Raw genomic sequence first — 25,527 nt, 5'->3', positions numbered from 1 at the left:
TTTGTTGTTTTTAAACTCTCAATCATAGAAATTGAGAAATGACACCTATTTACATGGAATTTGAACTTGGGATTTGGAGGTCCCAAATTCCAAGTTTTTGGTCCACGTGGAAATTCTAAATTTCTATGTTTATGAATCCAAACAAGAGAATTTAGTGCTTGTCAAATTATAAATTCTGACTTTTACCAAAATTTCATGTTTATTTCCCTCATCCAAACATAGTGTTAGGGTTTGTACACGAGAATTTGCATATCAACTAATACAGTAAACTGCTTGGCAGACGATGAGACTACAAAATCAAGTGAATTTGATATTTTAATATATTAATATAATGTCATGTGATGAAAACTTGCACGTGACAATATTTTGTCCAAAGTGATACCATTGTTACAGTAAACTCAGTTACTCAGTTCTACTCATGCCACATGCATTCTATTAGCACGCAAAACAAAAAATTAAATTACTGTTTGGTTGACAAACTCAAATTGTAATCAAACTAACAAAAATGAAAAAAAAAATTAGTGAGATTTTAATATAATTAAAATTTTAGTTTTAAGTGCTAGCGGAGTACGCGTGGTATAAAAAAAAGTGCAAAGTTAAAATGAAAATGTATTGAGAAGGTTGTTAGCATTCCAATATCGATTATATGAAATAAGAGAAATGTTAAGAAGATCCTCAAAAATGAGATTTTTTATGAACTATCTGCTAATTCAAGTTTTTAACTAATATTTTATAATGTTGATACGAAAATTAACGGTAAATTATAAAGTGTTAGAAAGCCAATAATAAGTCATCTATTGCTGAGAATCTCCACAACATTTCTCACTTGGGTTCACACTTCAGACTTTCTTTGGAAACTGCAAGGTGTGTCTGTACTTTTATACTGATTATCCAGCATCATGCAGACAGTTGTCATCCTCCGAATTCTCCACTGAAAGCCTCAAACAACTTTATTCTGATTCTTTGGGGTTAATGTAATTAATGCGTATGGCTTTCAGTGGAGAATTTGGAGGATGACAAAGCATCAAATTCGCCTACAACTTTTCCTCTTAACCCATTACCTTTTCCGATCATCTTCTTTCCAACCCCTCGGTGAAACAAGTACAGACAATTTCCTTCCCGGCATAGAAATGGGTTGCTTCAGTCGGTCACGCAGTCCCAAACACAAAACCTCCCCTCCCACCTCACCTCCGCCGCAGTACCAAACCCAAAACCCTACTCAGCAATATCAACAACCCAAAAACCTCCAGCAGCAAGTCCTCTTCCGAATCCCAGGATGCAAAGTCCACCTCATGGACGAAGGAGAAACCCTAGAGCTCGCAAACGGCGACTTCGTCCTCGAAAACATCTTGGAAAACAACGTCTCGCTCGCCACCATAATCAAGGTCGGCGAAGAAATTCAGTGGCCGTTGACAAATGACGAGCCGGTCGTGAAGCTCGACGCTTTGCACTATCTCTTCTCCCTCCCCATGAAAGACGGCGATCCTCTGAGCTACGGCGTGACATTTCCCGCCCAATACGAAATTAACTTGGGGTTTCTGGATTCGTATTTGAAAGAACACTCCTGCTTGAGTACCTGCATTGACCAAGAATAATAATAATAAGGGGGTTGATTGGAAGGAGTATGCTCCAAGGATTGAAGATTATAATAATCTGTTGGCCAAAGCAATTGCAGGAGGGACTGGTCAGATTGTGAGGGGAATCTTTATGTGTAGCAATGCTTACACCAATCAGGTTGGTTTTTTTTTTTTTTTTTTTGTTTGTTTGTTTGAACAAGTGAAATAATTTTAGTATTTTACGCAAAATTGTTTGAATGAGAAAATTTAAGGTTGCTAAGAAATTTTAAAATGACGGAATTTTATTTTTAGAATTTGTGAATTTTCTTTTTTGATTTACTTAAAAAACCAATGAAATTTAAATATGAAATTTAATGTGTGTATAGAATCATTAGTATGTAAATGAGTGATAATAGTTAGGAAATATGCTAGTAATGGCAACAACGGTGATAATGGTGGGTGAAAGTAGCAGTATTGATGAAGGTGGGTGTTAGCGACGGGGGTGATAACGGTATGTGGTGGTAATGGCCACTCATATTTGAGTTTTGTTGTTTTTTTTTATTTTTTTATTTTTAACTCTCTGAAAATTTGGAAATAACACTATTAATAAATTTAAACATAGGAATTGGATGTCCTAAAAATTTCAAGTGATTATTTTTTTTTTCAGGCAAAATTTTTAAATTTCTATCTTTATGAATCCAAAAGTGAATTTATGCATGTCAATTTATAAATTATGACTTTTGTCTAAATCCCAAATTTATTTCCCTCATCCAAATTTAGGAGCCAAGAATTAAACTTTGCTTTGTATGGAAAGCATACCACTCTAGTCAATTTGGTCAAGCCAATAATTCTTTTTACCTTAAAACAGTACATGTAACACAGGTTATAATCCCAATTTTACAAAGTTTCAATGGTCATAGATTTTACAAATTGAGGAACTGCACAACGTGCGAAACCTGTAAGAATATGCCTTGAACCCTCCCCATTCTTTCAGCCCGTTCTTTCACTTGTTGCTTAATCATGATTGAGGGAGTGTTTAAGTTTGACATACATTGTTGCAACACTTATATGGTTTGCATGTATGTCTGTGAAGGTGTATGCTTGATATATATTGTTAGCTTATTCTGTGACAACTTAAGCTAGTTTAGGGGTCTAATGATTAATCTAACAAAATGAATCAATGAAATCTTCTTCTTTTTTCTCAAATGATCAGTTTCATCTCAACATTTCCGCAATTAGTTAAATACATGGTAAAATGTATACGAAACGTCATCTGGGTTGATTTCTTTTGAAGATCTAACAATAATTTGTATGATGGGAGAGGAAAACAGGTCCAAAAAGGAGGGGAAACGACATTGGCTCGTCCCGTGGAGGGGAAAAGTTATGTCAAAAAACACGGAAGTAATAGCAGTGAAAGTCTGCTGCGACAAAGAAGAGTGGAATCAACGAGAACTTAAAACGGTTAAACACATTTTCCTTGCATTACTTTGTGAGCGTGTATTGAAAAGTTCTCAAGTGAATGGATATTTTGTATTGCCATGATTCAGTGTGAAAAATTTGTCAAAGATGACATCAGAGCTGAGCAAATCTATGCTTGATGGGGTTGGTATTGTGACCGGATCGGTGATGGGTCCGGTGGTTAATTCCCAGGCAGGGAAGGCATTCTTTGCCATGGCTCCGGGAGAGGTCCTCTTGGCTTCACTTGATGGCATCAGTAAGTTCAAATTCATACATTCTTTATGTCGAAAATTCTGCAATACATTGCGTTTTGGGATTTAGTAGACTGTCATATATGATGATTTCTTTCATCTAAAACATATAAATCTAGCCGTCATTTGAATGCATAGTTGAAAATTCTCTTCACATTGCCAAGGCTATATAAGAATCTACATATTGATATATGGTTCATCCTGCAAACTGCAGATAAAATTTTGGATGCAGCTGAACTTGCTGAGAAACAAGCTCTTTCTGCCACCTCAGGTGCTGCAACTAGAATTGTCAGCAACAGGTAATAATGGCCAATTATACAAACATGATCGAAAATGTTAGACTCTACATTTGAAGAGTTTCGATTAATAGAACATGTACCAGTTACAAACTTTTAATCAAAAATAGAACTAGAGAGACACTATCCTACATGATGAAGCACTAAATTGTGCTTATATACGGCTTAAGCCTGAGTAGTGTATTTCTGATTCTATTTTTTATTAAAAAATAATAACCATTTCTAATTGTACATGTTTCCCGTTACTATACATACACAGATGATTCTTGCATGTTAGTTGAATTGCTATTAATGTTGAGAAACTGCAGGTTTGGGGAGAGTGCAGGGGAGACAACTGAGGATGTGTTTGCAACAACAGGGCATATTGCTAACACTGCTTGGAACATCTTCAAAATTAGAAAGGCCATCAATCCAGCCTCATCTGTCAAAACAGGAGTACTCAAGAATGCTGCCAAAAGTAGAAACCAATATTCTTAAAGGCCATCAGTGATTTGTTAATTAGTGTTGGATATTTGATGGAGGTTGGGATAACAATTAATATCTAAAGTTTGCTACTATGGATTGACTCTAATCTTGCTATTGTACTTATGCTTAACAAGAAACTGCATATCGGATGTGGGAATTTCAAGTTGAAACTCTCTTTCTTCTCCATCCTTTCTTTCTTCCTTCCCTTTGAGAATATATAAGAAAATTTATTGTTCCGCAAGTGCACGACGACTTTTTCAAATTGTAAACAATAGTTCATTAATGACATGCTTGTTTTCTTGAAATAGTTAGAACAAGTAATGGAAATATTACGATTCTTGACTCTTTTTCATTACATTAACATGCACATATTGAAATTACTTTGATGCCTGATTTCTCACACTTGCCAGCATATGTGAGAGTAAAAGCAGATATGTGTCTACTACGTTACAGTTAAAATTAGTATTCTAATACATGAAAAAAGATGAAACTGTTGTGCCCTATGTTTATCTAAGGGGTGCGGCATGGAGAGAAAGAGAGTGGAGAATGGACTTGAGGAATTGTGTGTTAATTTCCTAGTCCCTTGTGCCTTTATTTATCGAGGATGGATTAAACGAATGGACCCAACGGTCAGAAGCTAGCGGAACTGACGTTGCCTTGCTTGCTTCTTTATTGAAAAAGCCGTTGCGCCCTCTATGGATATCTCAAAAGACTAATTTGGTTGAACGAACTTCCAGACCATGAATCATGGGATTTCACACCCATCATTCTTGTTTCTGCCTCTGCCTCTGCCTCCGATGGTGTTGTACCACACAGGACTAGTTCAGAATTTAGCTGGAATTACGTAGCAAGAGCCGGTGATGATGGAAGAAAGCTGGGCAAGGGGTTTAACACCCACCCTCTTCCGGAATCATGCCTATGATATTATAAATGCCTGGCCTGTTTTGTGTAACCAGATGGTAGCTGATATGGTTGAGAAGGATCGAGTTTATCGTGCTCCAAGGGGTCAAATTGCCCCTCAGGTTTCTGTCAACGCTCCAAATTTGGTAGAAAACTCGGTTCATTGTTTGCACGAACACTTGACGTTGCCCTTGGATAATTCAAACACAAATATGGATTTAAATTCTTGTGACGAAGATTGTGCTATATCGCGGCTGGGTTCAACAGGTCTTGCTGTAGGCATATCTTCAACCGGTATGTTCAAAACTACTTATGGTTGGTTAGCATCCAAATTCAACCTGACCCTTAATTTTTGGCTCTATTTATCAGTGCATGTGAATGTTATGTGTTCATATTTTATCTGCCTTCCAAAACTCTTTTGCTATCTAGCTTATGTCAGCAACATTATGTATTTGTTAATTCATTTGGCTTACCCTTCGGTCTACCTTATTTGTTGCAGCTGCAGTATGCAAAGTTGACTGCATACTAAATTGTGACCAAGAGTCGATCTCTGCTTCTCATCAAAATGCTAAAGCATATATGCATCTTCCTATGGTGGTGAGTTCAAAAGAATATTAGGATAACATTCTTATTTTCATTTTCATTGTGTAATTGTTCCACTAACTTTTCACTTTCCTTGGCAAACATCAAAGCTTGATCGGTTTTCCTTGTTTAATAATCTCCCTTCTGCTCTGAACTTTGCAAAGTTGAATCTAAGTGAAGGGAAGACCCTCCTAATTTGGTGCCATAACGGTAAAGACTTCACATCTTTTGCTTAGTTAATTCCATTAAACAATACCACTGTACATAACATCGCATTTTGATGGAGCTCTTTGTTTCATATATGGAATCTCAAGAACTTTTAGTTTCTCTGAAGTGATTGTGCTTAAGTACATATGCGGGCTTCAGAGTCGATATAGCCATGTTGATCTGTTACTAGCCCTTGCTGAACTCAGTTGAAAACGATATACATTCTTATAAATATACTTTACGAAACTTATATGACACATATATAGAGAGAGAATAAATAATGTTCTTCAATGTTTGATTATTAGTTTTCTTTGTTCTTGGATTACCATTAGGGTCTTCTAATATTTTCCAATATCCTCTTTATTCCAGGGGAAGATATCAGCTTATGTGTATGTCTGGCAATCTTGACTTCAGTATTTGATGATAGAGGTATGCCTTCTTATACTGCTAGAAATATCTTCAACTTCGAATTTGATGGGTTTTATTGTTTTCTCGTTGAGTGTAAACCATTGAGCGTATCTTCTTATTTCATAAATAAACATATTCTCTATCAAAACAAGGGATGATGTTCTTGTGCTTCTTATTTCCTGAAGAGGTGTTTAGATTAGACGTCGTGCATGATCCCCGCCCCCTCTTCCCTTTTCAATTAAAACATATTTGTCTAAGCTAGCTTGTAGTAGTAAATGACTCGTTCTCTCTATGTCTGTGGTTTAAATATTTGTTTATTGTCCTGGATCTTCAGTATTGATTCATGTTTTACTGCTGCACTACCAGCATTTAATCTTTTCCAGGAAAGTTGTAATGACACTTTGTTCGAGCATTTTCTAACATTGAGACAATTTCATTAGGAACCTTTGATGGTGGAAGATTCTTCAGAGATACATGCATTACAAAATTGGAAATGCGGAGAAGACTCGTAACTATCTGTAAATATGTAGTAAATGCCAGGCCTTCATGAGGAAACCTGAAGCAGGTTTTCGGTTTTCTTAATGGCCGAAAAGAGCTGGTGCAACAAGACTGCTTAGACCTTAACTCGCAGAATTAGTTCGACTACATTTTCAAAGCATCTGTGCCGAAAATATACAAGTTGCATCCTTTCCTGGCTATACTTGCAAAGCTGTGATGTGTTGCGTTTTTGAGAGGGAGGCATGGAGTTCGTATAAATGAGTAAGAATTGTAACAAAGAAATGGAAACGTGAGTTGGAGAATAAAGAATTGGCGGCTCCCGTTGCGAAGAGTAGAGTTAGATTCATTCACATTCATTCGTTTTGCGCTCTCGTGCATTCGAGAGATTTTTCGATGTGACCGGTATACGGGGGTGTAAGATATGTGTGCTAAAAAGTTAATAACTTAAAAAATAAAATTTCTCATCACTTTTATTAAAACACGTGGTGTACCACTTGTGTTCCCATCACAAGTAAAAATTTCTCCTTCAGTAGCTGCTAACTTCATGGCAGAACATGTTTGTTGTAAGTCTTCATTAACAACTCTGGGATTTCATTAAGCCACTTTGAGGTTTAGCTGTTTATGACTAAAATGTTGTGGGTAAACTGTAAAGCCTAGTTCTTTTGACAAGACACAACATATTGTAAGTTGTTGAAGCTCAACTGGTTAAAAGATTTACTCCTTCACCCGAGATCATATGTTTGATTCCACCCTCTCACAATATCGCTTGTAATAAACCACGGAAAGGTCAAAAAATTTTGGTTTGTACACTTCCGTGGAATGAGTACTAGAATTATTTCAATTTTCCCATATGTTCACCAATTTCTAACTGCTTGTGCGCTTATACCAAGTGTTGAATTAAAAAAGATGTAGATTTCACGTTAAATTCGTAATCTAATACATCAAAAGTTAAGAATAAAATCTTAGAATCAATTACAATAGCTATTGGTTCGGTACTCATTTTTCTCTCTCTATGACTAACATATCCTAAACCTAAAGATCAAGAATGCGGAGTTGGTATCATGGGCCCAATAAAAAGGTTAAGAAATTATGATACATGCACTTATGCGGAGGAGGTACTTGAATTATTTCAATTTTTCCCTATGTTTACTACTATGGCTATTGGTTCCATACCCATTTTCTTTCTGTTTCTCGATTTATGACTAACATATCCTAAACTTAAAGATCAAAAATATAATATTATGATCAAGAATGTGGAGTTGGTATCATGGGCCCAATAAAAAGGCTTTACTTTAGTGATCCTTTCTTTTGCTTTGCCATAATTAGACGACAGAGAATGATGGTGGATGGTTTGAAGTAGCATATAAACAGAGCAATCCAGTATTTTTTGCCCCCTTCAAAGCTAAACCTAACCCGCACCACAAATAGTGCTCCCTTAATCCCACCTTGGCCCATTAATCACATCTTTAACTACTTTTACTTAAGCTACAATTAGCTTCTTGCCACACGCTCACACATGTAGCAATTTTTTTTTGTTACATCTTATTCTTTACATATTTTTGTTTAAAATATATTTTTTTACTCAAAAATTAAAGAAGTAAAGGGGAAAAAATGCCCACTGCGTGGATAGTTTTGTTATGTTAGCTTGGAATTTTTTTTTTAAATTAAAATGTTCTATCCCTTAGTATGTTCCCTGTATTGCTCGTGACAAAGAAAAAGGAGTGCTAAGTTCTTTTTTATATCTCTATTTTTTTTTTTTTTGTCAAGTATTTTACATCTCTATTTGATGTGATGGAAAGGTCTCACTGACATTTTCAGATTGGAAATAATCGTCATCTTTGCATCTTTCTTTTTCTTTCTGCGTCGTCATCTTTGTATTTTCATGGAGGTCCCTACTCCATAAGCACGTAAAATTAATATTTCATGCTTATATTTATTTTATGGAACTATTTCTATATAAAAAGCTATAAAATCCTAACATTTCTTTGTCAACTTTTACTTTACTGTATATAATCATAGGTGGGTGAACATTGAACAGTCCCGACCAACTTGCGGACTGAGATTAAAGAGCGTAGGACCAACCTCTTTCTTTTCATTTTTCTTGTCATCAGTAGGCTATTAGTTCATGACGTTGATGTCTTAATAATTAGGATATGTTTGATCGAATACCAAATAAATCCGTACATTCCTTCCAAAAAAATAAATAAATAAAATAAATAAATAAATAAATCCGTACATATGCATCTCTAGGTTAAATTTTGATACGTATCATGCACATAATTTTTGGTTTCGTAAAAAAAAAATATATAAACTTTTCACTAATTCTTCTAGTTTTGCCATGTCTAGGTTAAATTTTGACATATATAATTTTAAGATTTGTCGTGGATTTTTGGTAATTTATTTTAATTATTTAAAAAATTATATTAATTAAGACCATGCCATAGTTCATGTCAAGTTAAAAAGACTTTCTAGTTCACTTAGAAAAAAACGGTTGTTGTCAATCTCAAAATTTTTATTTTCAATATCAAAATATATGAAATAATTGTCCCTATTACTATCCTTAATGAAAAAAGAGTCATCATATATGAAATTTCAAAGGTATTTATTGCCGACTAAATGATCAACATTACTCTAATTAGATTTGTCGCTAAAATTTAAAATGTCTTTATCCATTTCATTTAAAATTGGATATTCACTTACATTGTTGTACAATACACCCAGTAGATCCAGTTCATTATGCTCGCGCTCATGGTAGGAATTCAGTTTATGGCGTGACATTTAGTTCCTTATCTAGAAGCATACTTGGATATATACTCATAGTGGCTTCCATACCTATCTAGGTAGAGTTAACAACATATCAACCTGTGACTAGTAAACCCATACCAAGATCCAGCAGTACTGTTTGGGCCCGAAATAATATTGTTGGGCCGAGTAGGAGGTTGTGCTCGGCCCAAGGCTGTGTCAAATGCTATGGGCCGAGTGATAGATTCCGGGCCAGTTAGCAGGGTCGGTCGAGTCATATCCTAAGAAGGAGTAGTCCAGATAAATAGAAAGGGTCGAGGAAGTCCTGGTGCACCCAGGATTCCCGGCCGGCAAAGAATAAAGCCTCGGAAGAGGGGAAAGTTCAAAGTCCTAGTGGGAGTAGGTTTGTTCGAAGTAGAGTTGGAACGGGACAAGGACTCCCAATCCAAATAAGGGTGCGATTTGGTCTCAAGGAATGGGGGGCTATAAATACAAGAAATCATGCAATATAGAAGACCTTCAATTCAACATACAATTGCCCTGCGCAAAGCCTCTCAAATACCTTGAGATTTTTCCTTTTCTTTTTCTGCCGACACACCTTCAGTTTGGATAAACAGCACTGTGGAGGCACCTGGCGAACACCTTCAGTTTGGATAAACAGCATTGTTGTCGCAGAACCAGCCGACCGAGAAGCACCTTCAGTTTGGATTAACAGCACTGCGTCGAGGCCGACTGGTTACCTATCCAAGTCTCGGCCGAGAAGGGTTTTCGAATCCTTGTCGGCAGGGGTCATCTTGTTATTCGGCGTACTGGACGCCGAGTGAGTTTATGATTAGATACTCACAAGTGAGTTTCAGAGTTCAGCATTCTGACGGCCGAACTACATTCACCATCAAGACATACATCACATTCGAGTACTTGTGTCCGTATAGTTTGGTGTCGATTCGACGTGCCTATACTCTTACGAATATAATCACAGTGACCGAATCAGGCGCCGGCGATTTGTGAACTTCGCAGAACTAACGGCCTTGTCTTCAGGCCCTAGAACCCAGAGACCGAGAGTGTTCCTTCTTCGGTCGCAGTTGCAGGATAAAGAAGTCAATAATGCGCTCAACGCGACCTCAACAAATTTTACTCCTCGGCCAAGCTCGGCCGACGAGTTGGCACGCCCCGCATTCAACCGAAGGACGTAGTTAGCTTATTAGTTACTCGGCCTGCGCGCCACGTAGGTTTTGTAATTTTTAGAGTCAACAAGTACACATTAACATTTACAAATATCTTTCATTATCCTATTATTTGGTTGACTCAGTTATGTACCTACACCACCAAGTTAATATATGTAGTAATTGTGAATCAAAATTTAACCCAACGACAGAGTACTTCTCCTTGGGCCTTTCATGGTAGGCCAGAAAAAATGGTTGTGATACCAATATGTATTGAACTCATGAGTTCAAAGTATCAAACTCATAGGTGCGGTACCAATATATTAAACTCATACTAGTGTAACAATAGTGTTATAGAAATCAAACTCAAGATGCCTAATTCCTATATATAAGTATCACACTCACCTAAACTACGGTAAAAGACCTTATGAATGAGATATTCTTAAGTATAACTGGAATATATTCATGTGATAATAGATCCTATATATGTATATCATCAACATCAATGAATTTGATTTTCTTTAAAAAAAAAGTAACTTATATATTTTTCTTTAAAAAATTAAATTTCTTTTATAGCTTTAATTAATGTTTAAGGTCTAGAATCTTTCAAAGAAAATGTAATCTTTTTTTTTTCTTTTGCATCAAAAGAAAAAAAAAGATTACATTTTCTTTGGAAGATTCTAGACCTTAATCATTAAAGCTATAAAAGAAGTTTAATTTTTTAAAGAAAAATATATGTATATATATAAGTTCTTTTTTTTTTTTTTATGCAAAAGAAAATGTAATCACTGCCTTAATATATTGTTGTTTAAGCAAAGAAAATATGTTATCTTTCAGAGTTCTAGAATATATCTTTGGTCTAATGCAACGAAGACAAAGTACACGAAGTATTTGTTGTTTAAGCAAAGCCACCAGGAAAGCAGCACACCTAGCTAGGTTTTATACCAAACTTGACTGCTAGAAAAATCACGTTTACATTTGATTTGATTAAATACTTGAAAATTAGAACTAATTGCGCAGTTCAATGTTTACGATGACCTTTTAACAAACCCACTAAACATATTACGTACATGAACAAACTCGGAATCGCAAAACATTCTTAGGGATTGCATAAAAAGCAGCGAATGATGAACAATTATTTTGTACCAAATTTAGCCTACCTTGGCCATTATACATATTAAAATTACCTAAACAACCTTCTTATCATGGGATGTCTACTAGATTAGACATAAAATTAACTACTCTGTCTCCACTCTCAAGTCTCAATTGTGGCACGTGATTCTTATGAAAAATGCATTAAGATTAGTAATATTCTGATTCAAAGCAAAAAAGTGTAGAATGTTGGTAACTTGCCGCTGGGTTGACTGTTTTTCACTCGTTTATTGAAAGACGATCAAGCATTCTCTTGATTCGAAGGACATGATGATACCCTCAACAATCCCATATTTTCTCACAAATTAGTATTTTTATTGTTAAGTCCACGTCTAATAGAACGTTGATTAATTAATTATTTAATTGCTAATTTGCCCAGTTTCTGCCGAGAAAACCGGTTCCTTAGGGTTTTGTTGATTTCGATGGCTTAATTATCATGCATTCTCCAATTATTAAAGAAAAAACCGGGACCTTAGGGTTATGTTAAGCAGAAGTGTGATCACAAATAAACTAAATTATTAGGGCAAAGTACTACACATGCACATGAGACCCTAATTATTTTTTATTTTTTAATTACAAAAATCATAAAGATTGAGATTGAGTTATCACAAATTAGAAAAATCAATCTTGTATTATAATATAATATGCATGGATGACAAACTTGACAATAGGGTTTGGCTATAGAAATATATTTACGTGTTATAACATATGTAATTCAATTGTAGATTATAACTGTGTTCCAATATTTTGAATTTTTTTCTCATATGGATTACTTTTACTTTAAAATTTACCATATATTTTTATACTTTTTTTTATTCACAACATTTTTAAATACAACTACTTTATTTTACGGTTGATTATTATTTAGACGAAAAGATTCTTGATTTTGCTCGTGTGAAAGCTAACGTGTTGTGTTCCTGCAAAAACAACAGGATACAGAGAATCAGAGGTGGTTTTCAAACAGAATCAACCCAATCCCACGTGTCGATTAAAAGTTGGTTTCTTATGATCCATGGAAGATTATATTTTGGTTAGAAAACCTGTGAAAAGGTTATAAGATGCGGTCTAAGAATCAGATCAATATTCCCATAATATTCTTCCTTTGCAAAAGAAAATAAATTAATAATTCGTAATCTATTACATAATTCAGATTTCTTTTACATGTGTACTCAATAGCTTACTGCGTTTAGTTAAGTGAAAAATAACTGAGTTGATTCATAACCGGCATATCGGTAATCGGTGTCCTTAAAGACGAAGGAAACAATTACAATAGGTTAGAGAAATACAATCGAAGAGCCAAAAGTAATCCATATATAATGCCACCCTTCCATATATGTCCATCTGTTAATTGTTATGTCCAGCATGCATGCGTGCGGAAAGCCAAATCACATAATTAAAGTGGATTTATAGCTAAACTAAGTATATATGCATTCTTTGAATAAAGAGCTTGCTTTTGAGTTTTGAAACCACTGCTCTAATATTAGTAATAGTATTGAAGTCTTACAACATACATTGAAAAATCACCCTTAGCACACCAACTCTATAATTCTATATATATATATATATGCAAAATATTTTTTGTTTTTGTTAAATAATTATAAGAAAGCACCTTTAATTGATTGCTAGATTACTAATGATAATATAGTATGATAAAATGGGGAACTTTCTTTCGGGTGAGCTGCAAACCGACATCGTGTGGGGACAAGAATCATCTCCGGATCCTTTTTGTGGAGATCCAGTGATCAATTAATCGTGTCTGTTCATCGTACATCGTGCATGTAATTTTCGTTATGTACTATTTATATTCAACTTTTAATTAAAATGTTTTATAACTGTGACATCCCACATCGCCCAGGGGACTGATCCTTATATGTATATTCCATCCCTACCTAGCACGAGGCCTTTTGGGAGCTCACTGGCTTCGGGTTCCATGGGAACTCCGAAGTTAAGCGAGAAGGTGGCTAGAGCAATCCCATGATGGGTGACCCACTGGGAAGTTGCTTGTGAGTTCCCAAAAACAAAACCGTGAGGGAATGGTAAGCCCAAAGCGGACAATATCGTGCTACGGTAGTGGAAGCGGGCCCGGGAAGTGATCCACCCCGGGCCGGGATGTGACAATTTGGTATCAGAGCCTAACCCTAGCCGCGGCTAGAGCAATCCCATGATGGGTGACCCACTGGGAAGTTGCTCGTGAGTTCCCAAAAACAAAACCGTGAGGGAATGGTAAGCCCAAAGCGGACAATATCGTGCTACGGTAGTGGAAGCGGGCCCGGGAAGTGGTGCCACCCGGGCCGGGATGTGACATTGGTATCAGAGCCTAACCCTAGCCGCGTGTGTGCCGACGAGGACGTCGGGCCCCTAAGGGGGGTGGATTGTGACATCCCACATCGCCCAGGGGACTGATCCTTATATGTATATTCCATCCCTACCTAGCACGAGGCCTTTTGGGAGCTCACTGGCTTCGGGTTCCATGGGAACTCCGAAGTTAAGCGAGAAGGTGGCTAGAGCAATCCCATGATGGGTGACCCACTGGGAAGTTGCTCGTGAGTTCCCAAAAACAAAACCGTGAGGGAATGGTAAGCCCAAAGCGGACAATATCGTGCTACGGTAGTGGAAGCGGGCCCGGGAAGTGGTGCCACCCGGGCCGGGATGTGACATTGGTATCAGAGCCTAACCCTAGCCGCGTGTGTGCCGACGAGGACGTCGGGCCCCTAAGGGGGGTGGATTGTGACATCCCACATCGCCCAGGGGACTGATCCTTATATGTATATTCCATCCCTACCTAGCACGAGGCCTTTTGGGAGCTCACTGGCTTCGGATTCCATGGGAACTCCGAAGTTAAGCGAGAAGGTGGCTAGAGCAATCCCATGATGGGTGACCCACTGGGAAGTTGCTCGTGAGTTCCCAAAAACAAAACCGTGAGGGAATGGTAAGCCCAAAGCGGACAATATCGTGCTACGGTAGTGGAAGCGGGCCCGGGAAGTGGTGCCACCCGGGCCGGGATGTGACAATAACCGCACGATATACGATGAACTGACACGATTGATTAATCATCTGAATCTCTATCAAGAGAATTTGAAGAGGATCCTATCCCATCGTGATATATCTTGTCGTGTCTAACTGTTTTTTGAATATTTCCTTTAGTTTTAAACGAACTGTCAACTTGTAATATATATGCATTACGCATGCATATTCAAAGGCATGCATGTCTGCTTAATGTATCAATGGTTTTAAGGTTTTATATGATTTGCCACATAACATGTTCCAAGTTCAACTCATGATAAAACTTATAACATAAATGTATGGACTCATTATATGTTTTACAAAAAAAAAAAAAAATTATAGTGTTCCACCACTGAGTGAGACCAGTAATGTAATTTTTGGTTGAATAGAAATTTAAAAACTTACAGTCGTAATTATTTTTAGCCGTCTTGGTTTGGAACCAATATTAAATCTCTAAATTTAATATACATTTGAATGTACCTTGCAATCCCGAAATTAGTGTGTTGGGGAACATAACAGACCTAGTTCTCGACTCTGAAGGATTACATTCTGTGGAGAGTATGAAGCCCACATCAAAGAAGAAAAGGATCTTGTATGTGCTTAAAAGCAATTAGATTACTACTCATATCATCAATTGGTTTTATGGTATAATATAATATTTCTTCATACTCCCTTAAAAGAACCCAAGGCTATCTTCATGGTTGCGCCTGTCCATGACATATGACTTAACATTAAGTATATGAAGTTTGAAATTAAAAACCAAAAAGATATATTAAAAAAGACAAAAAAAAAAAAAAAAAAGATGAGCAAATGGGGAGTAAGAGAAAGTTCAAACAAATAGTGAGTGGCTTAATTACCTTCTTTGTGTGGGTATCGGTCTGCCAATCCTTAATTTGCAGAATAAGCCTAGAAATTGTTGAAATATCTCACATCGACCGTATATCTGAGAAAAAAAAAAGATTTTAAATATCATAACCTCCCTCTAACTAACTGATTTATTTTGTGATAAAACCTCACACCTATTGGACTGTGCAGGTGGTACCAAGTTGGAGACAATATCAAAGTAAGGAACGGGCCCGTACTGCCACGTGATAGGTGGGTCCTTTTGGCCCCGCACGATGATGGTGGGTCCCTTGGCCCCGCGTGTAAGGAGAGTCCCCTTAGCTCCACGTGGTTGTCAATTAATGGATCTCCTATGTAGGACCCACTAATTGGGTCCCACTTGAGGGGGCATGTTAAAACATCCAACAGTGGCCTTATCTCTAAGAAAAAAAAAGAGTTTAAATATCCTAGCTACATTACAACTAATATCAAGACATTTTATGATAAAACTCCACATCTGTTGGACCGTGCACGTGATAATTACCAAATTAGAAACAATATTGGTATTGTTGGAAGTGGACTTTTGGCCCTTCTCTCTGATAATTCTACAAGAACTCTTTCCGCTAAACTCCTCCAACTACAGGATGGAAAATCAACACTTATGCATCAAAAGAGCAAAGAAAAATAGTTGAATATTTGAATTGGACCAAATTGATTGATTAGTAAATAAAAGAAACGAACATGACCAGAACTAATTGAAAAGTAAAAGAAAAAACATAATGGTGATGAATGATAGAGGATGTTTAGACGATTATGCCTACATGGGAAATAATTGTGTGCATTTTCTTTGATTCTTTTACCTTATTACCCATATTATTTAGAACAAGTCAAAATGCCTAAATTTGGAAATAAGCATAACAAAGCTTTGGGGATTTTTCCGGCCAAAGTTAATCACTTAGGGTGCATTTGTTTGCATTCGTTAGCCTTTAATGGACTAGACTAGATTAAAAATTAGTCTAATACTGTGTTTGTTACCCGCGTCAACTAAGGGCCTCGCTAGAAAATAGCTAGACCCTATAAAACCATGGGACTACTAAGACCTTCATTTGCTCGCGTCTGTTCGCTGCACTTCGCTTCCTCTTTCTCTCTCATTATCTCTTTGCACCAACAGCCTAGACTCGGAATGATGTCAGTGTCACCCACTCCTCTTTGCCAAGGTGACGAAATGTTTCTTGGGTGGATTAAATAGAAAAAGGAAAGTTTATTTGAATATTGCGATCGACTGAGGGCTGGGGTCAACGATGGCATCCCGAAGGCTGTGTTCGAAGATTAAGGTTTGAAATTAGTACCAGACGGAATATCCTGCAATTAACAACTAAAATATGCAACGTAGACTAGACATAAGAACTAGTCGACTAAGTACAAATTTGTTAGAACTACAAACCTAGATTCAGGAAACAAACTTAGTATACTAGTATATTAGTCTATTCAACAACAACACAACTATATCTCACAATGCAGCAGCGTATAGTTAAACACCCTCAAATATCAATTCATCAACTAAGTAGTTCATACAACATACCATAAACATATCTAGATATGCGAGCAAGTTTAAGTACGAAGGAACACAAGAAATTGACCGGAAACACCCACCTATGGGTTAAAAAACGTAGGACTTTAAGGTTCATAAAAAATATCACGTCAAGCTCAATTCCTAGATCTAATCTATGGACCAGCTTTACCTTTGTGCAACCTTACTTTGCAAGAGATGGAGATGTCTTCAGTCTTTACAAGATGATAGTTCATTTTCCTGAGCTCTTCACCTTATGGCACCAAGACTAACATGAAGAATGCAAATGATATGAAGATGATGATAATGTGAAATTTGGATCCAAAGACCAGTCAGTTTCTCCAATCAAACAGTTCAAGGAATAAACCAACGTGAATCCGAAAACCAGGTCTAAATGACGATTTAAAACTTAAAGCTAGACCATGAAAATAGTGCAAACCTATTTCTTAATGATTTGGAGTTTCATGCATGAAAGCATTTTTGCAGCTAGGGTTCCATAAATAAGAAAGAGGCAAGCTCAAGAACTTTGAATGCACTTTATCTCTCTAAAATTTAATCTGGACAACCTAAAACAAATGAACTTCTAAGAAGATTTAAGCAAGTTTTTTCATTGATAGTTTTATGAATATTAAGTGAAGAACTTTATCCAGAAAAAATGCTTGATGCTCATAGGGGATATGAGTTGGAAAAGAAACAAAGACACTTTTTAAAAAAAATAATCTCTCTCATTCAAGGAGGAAATGAAATCCTCAAACTCTATTAAACAAAACATTTGATTGTTGCAAACAAAGTATAAAAAGACATTTGTCAAATGTAAAAGCAATCTAAGCAGATCAATGATGAAAAGCTTAATCCCGTATAAAAAGTGTTAGTCAGCCTATGTTTCCTTGAAAATCAACATTAACTTATACGTTCTTATCTTTTCTTTTTTTTCATCGAACGAGACCCTAGACTTTAATGAGAAAGTAAAGTTAGTGTTGTCAAACTGGGTTGCCTCCCTTTCCAGTAGTAGATATTAAATTACTATCCTTGCAATTTGCAAGGCTTGCGCAAGATGAAATGGGCACAAGCACAACCAATAAGGACAATATTAGTGAATAATTAATAGCGACAGATAAAAAAGCACGGGGTAAACGACATGCTTTCAAAATAAACTAATCTAAGTAACCTAAAGGCAACGAAAAGATGCCCAATGGGGCAGTGGTCATGGTCAACTTTGTTAAACAGTACTAGCTAGTGCACTGGCCCAAAAATGGGTTAACCTTTGCATGTTTTGATCGCATTCATTTCATTCATGCTGTTGATAAAGCAACAGCCACCACACCATTAATATATCTTAATATTATAGGTTGATGATATTTAGACAATAGTAAAAACTCATACATTTAATAATACGTAAGATTCTCTCGCCTTCAAGAGCGCGTTAGAAATATATTGATTTTTATGTCCAATAATTTTATTGATAATAAAGCATATGAAAAAATTTAATAAGGCTGTTTTATAGAAGCACTTTAATTTGCTTATATATAAAAAGGCCATAGGTGCAAACCATTCTTTGAGCATACTCTCTTTTATGAATCAACCTTTTGCTCTTCTTTTCAGGCCCTCCAATTCCATATGCAATAATATTTTCACCATTTTGATTAGTTTTTGAGAATGAGTAAAATGAACTCTCCTGAGAAGAATGATGAGAATATGGTAGAAGAGAAAGGAGATGAGAGCAGCAAAGGAGTTATAACTAAAGGAAGAAAAAATTCAGTTGTGAAAATATTCAGATATGGTGATTGGGTTGATGTGGTGCTGATGGTGCTGGGTACAGTGGGAGCAATAGGAGATGGGATGTCTACAAATTGCTTGCTGTTGTTCGTTAGCCGTCTTATGAACAATTTGGGGTATGGTCAGACCCAGCCGAAAAATCATGGGAATAATTGGATGGACGAGGTTGAAAAGGTTAGTTGCTAATTTTCAGTCCAACATATTAGCTCTGGGTGCTTTTGTTCCTTTTTCAACAACAAACTCATTTCCTCATGCCTCACATTATCCATGTTTTAATTGTGTCTCTGTTTTTGTTGACAGTGCAGCTTAGACTTTGTATACTTGGGATTAGCAGTAATGCTGGTGGCCTTTTTGGGTAATTTCAAACTTCTCTCTTTTAATTTTTTTTCCCCCTCATTTGCTTTGATTTCCAAGAACAAAGGGGTTCTGATCAATGCAAAATTGCGATTAACCCAGTTCATATGTTCCTAATAGCATCGATCTGACAAAAAAAGTTGGTAACTTGGCATAATAAATTATGAGAAAAAGGAGGAAGAATGAATAAAAAGGAAGTATCTTTGTGGAACCCTAAAAGCCCTAGTGGCTTAAAAGTTAAACCCTCTAAGCATATGGAATCACCGACCGTGTATATGCGGGACACAGATCCAAAACCCTACGAAATTTGAAAGGTTGATATATATGCTTATAATTAAAATCCAGACTAATTGAAGTGATTAATGGCAATTTGTAGAGGGTTATTGTTGGAGCAAAACCAGTGAGAGGCAGGTGCTGAAGATTCGTTACAAGTACTTGGAAGCTGTTCTAAGGCAGGAGGTTGGGTTTTTCGATTCACAAGAAGCCACTACGTCGGAGGTCATCAATACTATATCAAAAGACACTTCTCTCATACAAGAAGTTCTAAGTGAAAAGGTGATTGTACTCATGATCACCATGAAATTGGTCAAAATCATAATTTTATGTAATTAGATCGGGCAATTGTTATTCACTGACAAGGATCATAGTTTTGCACTCTGAAGTTAATATTCTCCTAATTTAAAGAGTCATAGAATGACAGACTGGAAGTGTGAATAATATTTTCTTTAAACTTTATGATTTAATTCGTTTTCAATTCAGGGTATAGAATGATGAATTGGGAGTGTGAATAACATTTTTCTTACATTTTAAGGTTTAATTTGTTTTTCATTTTTTAGGATCGATCATAAAGTGCCAATATTTGTTATGCACATGGGAGTGTAAATAGCTTTCCCTTGATTTTACTGCTTAATTTGTTTCTCATTTTTTATAATCGATCATCAGGTGCCAACATTCGTTATGCACTCCTCCGTTTTCATCTCCGGCCTGGCCTTCTCCACCTACTTGTCATGGAGACTAGCCTTGGTAGCATTCCCCACACTACTTCTCCTAATCATACCAGGAATGATATATGGGAAGTACCTCATGTACTTGTCGAAAAAATCGTACAAAGAGTATGGAAAAGCAAACACAATAGTAGAGCAAGCATTGAGCTCCATTAAAACTGTTTATTCGTTCACTGCCGAGAGGAGAATTGTGGACAGATATTCAGCAATACTGGAGAGGACGAGCAGGCTGGGGATAAAGCAAGGCATTGCAAAAGGGTTGGCTGTTGGAAGCACGGGGCTGTCTTTTGCGATATGGGGATTTCTTGCTTGGTATGGGAGCCATTTGGTCATGTATAAAGGCGAAAGTGGTGGGAGGATTTATGCTGCTGGGATCTCTTTCGTATTGAGTGGACTGTATGTTTCTTGATCCCCCTCATGCATTTTATGATATTGTGTTTGTTTTTCTAAATTTTGTCTTTAATTTGTCTCTTTTTAATTAGTTATCTTAATTGAGACTGCATGTTAATTTCTGATTGTTATGGAGATGTTCACAAGTAATATTGCAACTAGCATAATGGAAAAACTGAGCTGGACTCTAAGAAATGTTCAAACGATTAATTTTGGTCACTTATTTAATCTGCAATTTATTCACTCAATTCTTTGCAAAATTTGCTAATTCTTCACCATATAATTTATACACTGTAATAATGTCTGTCAGATTGGAAAATTTTAATTTGTCACATTACAATCGTTCATGTTTTGCTAATTGAGATATACAGTTTATATTTCAAATGTAATATGTTGATCGCACCTTATCTCAATTATGTATTTTTATGTTTTGAGGTCAAGAAACTGGAAGACCATAATTTTTGTGGGGTTTTCATGTTAATTTAGCTTTACCTTTTTCTTCCTTTATTATTATAAATGAAGTGCTCAATTGTATATTATTAATTATTCCCTCTCGATCAATGGAAGCACGTGCAAATTGTGCTAGAAAAAGGCCTCAAAGATCAAACCCGCCATTAGTTAATAGTATCTTTTAATATGACATGCTCCAATTTCATAAAATAAATCGCATGTTTTTTGGATGTTCTTGCTGCTGAGTTAGTTAATCTACTAATTGATCTTAATTAGCACATGTTAGATAGGTGTATAATGAGAAACGTATGTATGAGAAATGGATGTAGATAGCTATCTAGTTTCTACTCGATTGATAATATGATATTAGAATATTTGGTCTCTTAATTAATTTCTATATAGACGATACTAAATGAAAATTACTAGCAATTAATTATAGTTTTTTAAAAATATTTAATCATAAGCAACTTATGGACATCTATGTATAGATCATGTATATTTTAAACTAGTCAGGGGAGAAAATTCGAACTCGTCTGAATACAACATAGAGACATTGTTCTGGCCTGTAAAATCTTTCATAATTTACTCTGGACATTTTTCTGACTATATTTAAAACCCCATTTTCATTCTGCTGATGTGAATATATATACATTCGATATATTTTGACACAACCTGATGAATGTTAACAGATCCCTGGGAATGGCACTTCCGGATTTGAGGTACTTCACAGAAGCTGCTGTTGCCGCCACCAGAATATTCGACAGGATTGACCGGAAACCCTTGATTGATGGTGAAGACACCAAAGGAGTGGTGCTAGACAACATTAGAGGCGAGCTAGAATTCATTGATGTCAAGTTCACATACCCCTCTCGTCCCAATTCCATGGTCCTCAAAGATTTCAACCTCAAAGTTGAAGCTGGGAGGACCATTGCTCTTGTAGGTGCAAGTGGAAGTGGAAAATCCACGGCAATCGCGTTGCTGCAACGCTTTTACGATGCAGATGATGGCGTTGTTCGTGTTGATGGTGTTGATATAAGAACGCTTCAGTTGAATTGGATAAGATCCAAAATGGGACTTGTGAGCCAAGAACATGCATTGTTTGGGACATCAATAAAGGAAAATATTATGTTTGGTAAGCTTGATGCTAATATGGATGAAGTCACAGCTGCAGCTATGGCAGCCAATGCTCATAATTTCATAAGGCAACTGCCAGAGGGTTACGAGACCAAGGTGAATATATGTACTAATTGAAAAAGGGTATTTATTGCTAAGAAAAATTTATTCCAATTATGATCAGATGCACACCTATGCGGAGCTAAGTTGGCTAAAGTAGATGTGCACCCCTCTAAAACCCTAGTTCGAATTTCTCTCTTTGTAGTTTAGGTTAGGTAGGATTTTGGGGATCATGTAGTATAGATTAGATTAAAGTTGAAAATCGCTTTGAATAAAAAAAATACAGTCATTTTTATTAGATTTGACGTAATTGTGATTAACATGGCGGAATTTATGCGACAGATTGGTGAGAGGGGAGCTCTTTTATCTGGTGGACAAAAGCAGCGGATAGCCATTGCTAGAGCAATCATCAAGAACCCTGTGATTCTCCTACTTGATGAAGCAACAAGTGCTCTTGACTCTGAATCAGAGGCTTTGGTCCAAAATGCTCTTGATCAAGCCTCCATGGGAAGAACCACATTGGTAATTAATCACATAAATGTTATGCTAATTAAGAACCGATTTTTTGTTGGAGTAGGATTGATTTCGTGGTTTTTTACCAAAAAAAATAAAAAATTAAGATTCGATTGATATTTACCTCAATTAGTACATTAATTACCTTTCATTATCTCACATATTTTTGGACCATGATCAGGTTGTTGCACACAAGCTTTCCACGGTTCGAAATGCAGACCTAATTGCAGTGGTGGGTGGTGGTTGCATCATCGAAATAGGCTCCCACAACGACCTCATCAACCGCCAAAACGGGCATTATGCAAAGCTGCAGAGGCAGCTGAGTACTTTTGACAACGTTGAGCAAGAACAAATTTCGGTGTCTTCCGTCAGTAGAAGCAGCGCTGGCCGGCTAAGCACAGCAAGATCAAGCCCTGCACCAGCGTTTGCAAAATCGCCATTACCTAATGAGACCCTACAACTTGTGTCACATCCTCCGACTTCCTTTTACCGGCTTCTCTCTTTAAATTCCCCGGAATGGAAGCAAGGCCTAATAGGAAGCCTCTCTGCCATAGCGTTCGGGTCCGTTCAACCTATCTATGCCCTAACCATAGGTGGCATGATATCCGCTTTCTTTGTGCAAAGCCATGAGGAAATGCGCGCTAGAATTCGCACATACTCCTTGATTTTCTGTGCACTTTCCTTAATTTCCATGACTTTGAATCTCTTCCAACACTACAATTTTGCTTACATGGGTGAGCAGCTCACGAAAAGAATCCGATTACGAATGCTTCAAAAGATCTTGACCTTTGAAACGGCTTGGTTTGATGAGGAGCAGAACTCGAGCGGGGCATTGTGTTCGAGATTGAGCAATGAAGCTTCCATGGTTAAGTCTCTCGTTGCAGACAGGGTGTCCTTATTAGTCCAAACCACTTCAGCTGTCACAATAGCCATGATCCTGGGGCTCATCGTGGCATGGAAGCTAGCACTTGTTATGATCTCGGTCCAACCACTCGCGATCCTTTGCTTCTACACCAAGAAAGTCCTGCTCTCTAGTCTCTCAGCCAACTTCATCAAAGCACAAAACCACAGCACTCAAATTGCAGTTGAATCAGTGTACAACCATAGAATTGTGACATCATTCGGAAGCGTAGGAAAAGTACTTCAACTGTTCGATGAGGCTCAGGAGGCACCGCGGAAAGAAGCAAGGAAGAAGGCATGGCTAGCTGGGATTGGAATGGGGTCAGCTCAGTGCCTAACATTTATGTCATGGGCATTGGACTTCTGGTATGGTGGTACATTAGTGAAAAAAGGGCAAATATCAGCTGGGGATGTGTTCAAAACATTTTTCATATTGGTCAGCACTGGTAAAGTTATAGCTGAAGCTGGAAGCATGACTTCTGATTTGGCCAAGGGTTCGACTGCAGTTGCATCCGTGTTTGAGATTCTTGACCGGCATTCACTAATTTCAGGCTCTAATAATGTAAGTCACAAATCGGAAAACCTACACCCTAAATTGAAGTTGGTTTTTAACTTATGGCTATTATATTAATTTTGATCTTTCTTAGGCTGGGGATGGAGATGGTAATAATGGAAACGGGATCAAATTAGAGAAAGTGACTGGAAGGATTGAATTGAAGAAGGTTGATTTTGCATACCCCAGCAGGCCAGAGACATTAGTGCTGCGCCAATTTAGCTTAGAGGTGAAGCCAGGCACAAGCACTGGACTTGTTGGGACAAGTGGATGTGGAAAATCAACTGTGATTGGATTGATACAAAGATTTTATGATGTAGAGAGGGGATCAGTGAAGGTGGATGGGGTTGACATAAGGGATCTAGATATTCAATGGTACCGGAGGCACATGGCCCTTGTTAGTCAAGAGCCGGTGATATACTCTGGTACCATCCGAGACAACATCATGTTCGGGAAGCTTGATGCGCCAGAAAATGAGGTCACAGTAGCTGCCAGAGCCGCCAATGCGCACGAATTTATCTCGTAAGTATAGACAATGTCAACATTGCTTCTTAAACGAAAATATTTAGCCATAGGATTATCACTGCGATCATTTCAAAACATTGTGTTTGCTTATCTACTTGATTTAGTTCATTGAAAATTGTTTAGCCATTTGATTGTCATCCTGATCATTTTGAAACACTGTGTTCATCTTTTTATCGGATTCAGGTCACTTAAGGATGGGTATGACACTGAGTGCGGCGAAAGAGGGGTGCAGCTATCAGGAGGACAAAAGCAAAGGATTGCTATTGCAAGAGCAATACTTAGGAATCCAACAGTATTGTTGCTAGATGAGGCAACAAGTGCACTTGATGTGCAATCAGAGCAACTTGTGCAGGAAGCATTAGATCGCATTATGGTTGGAAGGACAACAATTGTGATAGCACACAGGCTCAACACCATAAAAAACCTAGATATGATCGCATTTGTTGCAGATGGGAAGGTGGTGGAAAAAGGCACATATGCTCAGCTCAAGCAAAAGCGTGGTGCGTTTTTTAACCTTGCCACGTGCCAGAGATAAGTAAATGTAAATAAGTTTTAACTCTGCAAGTGCAATGGTGCAAAATGTTGGCCTCAACTCAGCTCAAGTGGTTATGGAAGAACCATGTTTATGTAAGGGTTTGTTCATCAGTGAGGAATTGTTGACTCTTAGATAGGAAGTTGTTCCTAAGGCTAAATGTAATAGCTTTGGTGCCAAATAAATAATAAACAATATATGCTAATTTTCTTATTGGATTTTTCTTTTTTGCGGGTTATAAAATGCAAATATGTGGTCAATTGCGCATATTATTGATATTGAAG

The 25,527-nt window shown here is 37.0% G+C and overlaps 3 protein-coding genes across 3 annotated transcripts; all 3 read left to right on the top strand.

The window, feature by feature from the left end:
• Nucleotides 1-870: 870 nt before the first annotated feature.
• LOC103944030 (senescence/dehydration-associated protein At4g35985, chloroplastic) lies at nt 871-4,267 on the top strand. The gene is given in 7 exon segments (XM_018646648.2): nt 871-1,576; nt 1,578-1,734; nt 2,888-2,968; nt 2,971-3,017; nt 3,104-3,270; nt 3,480-3,564; nt 3,870-4,267. Coding segments are annotated over 7 exon segments (1,269 nt in total). The 5' UTR covers nt 871-1,013; the 3' UTR covers nt 4,039-4,267.
• Nucleotides 4,268-4,411: 144 nt separating this feature from the next.
• Nucleotides 4,412-6,915, top strand: LOC103944014. Its single transcript, XM_048578532.1, is given in 8 exon segments — nt 4,412-4,447; nt 4,606-4,739; nt 4,741-4,891; nt 4,893-5,220; nt 5,426-5,522; nt 5,609-5,718; nt 6,085-6,144; nt 6,564-6,915. Coding segments are annotated over 8 exon segments (1,113 nt in total). The 3' UTR covers nt 6,761-6,915.
• Nucleotides 6,916-18,729: 11,814 nt separating this feature from the next.
• LOC103944029 (putative ABC transporter B family member 8) lies at nt 18,730-25,415 on the top strand. Its single transcript, XM_009354421.3, has 9 exons — nt 18,730-19,023; nt 19,150-19,204; nt 19,580-19,758; nt 20,146-20,603; nt 21,737-22,277; nt 22,563-22,742; nt 22,915-24,195; nt 24,281-24,708; nt 24,895-25,415. Exons 1-9 carry the CDS (start codon nt 18,730-18,732, stop codon nt 25,244-25,246), a joined length of 3,768 nt encoding a protein of 1,255 aa, XP_009352696.3. The 3' UTR covers nt 25,247-25,415.
• The last annotated feature ends 112 nt before the right edge of the window (nt 25,416-25,527 follow it).

The sequence above is a fragment of a genome, unplaced genomic scaffold (genome assembly GCF_019419815.1).
Source record: "Pyrus x bretschneideri cultivar Hongxiangsu unplaced genomic scaffold, Pyrus_bretschneideri_v1 Contig1, whole genome shotgun sequence".
NCBI lineage: Eukaryota > Viridiplantae > Streptophyta > Magnoliopsida > Rosales > Rosaceae > Pyrus > Pyrus x bretschneideri.
Note: the sequence above shows the minus strand (reverse complement) of the source record. Positions and strands in the feature narration are given on the sequence as shown.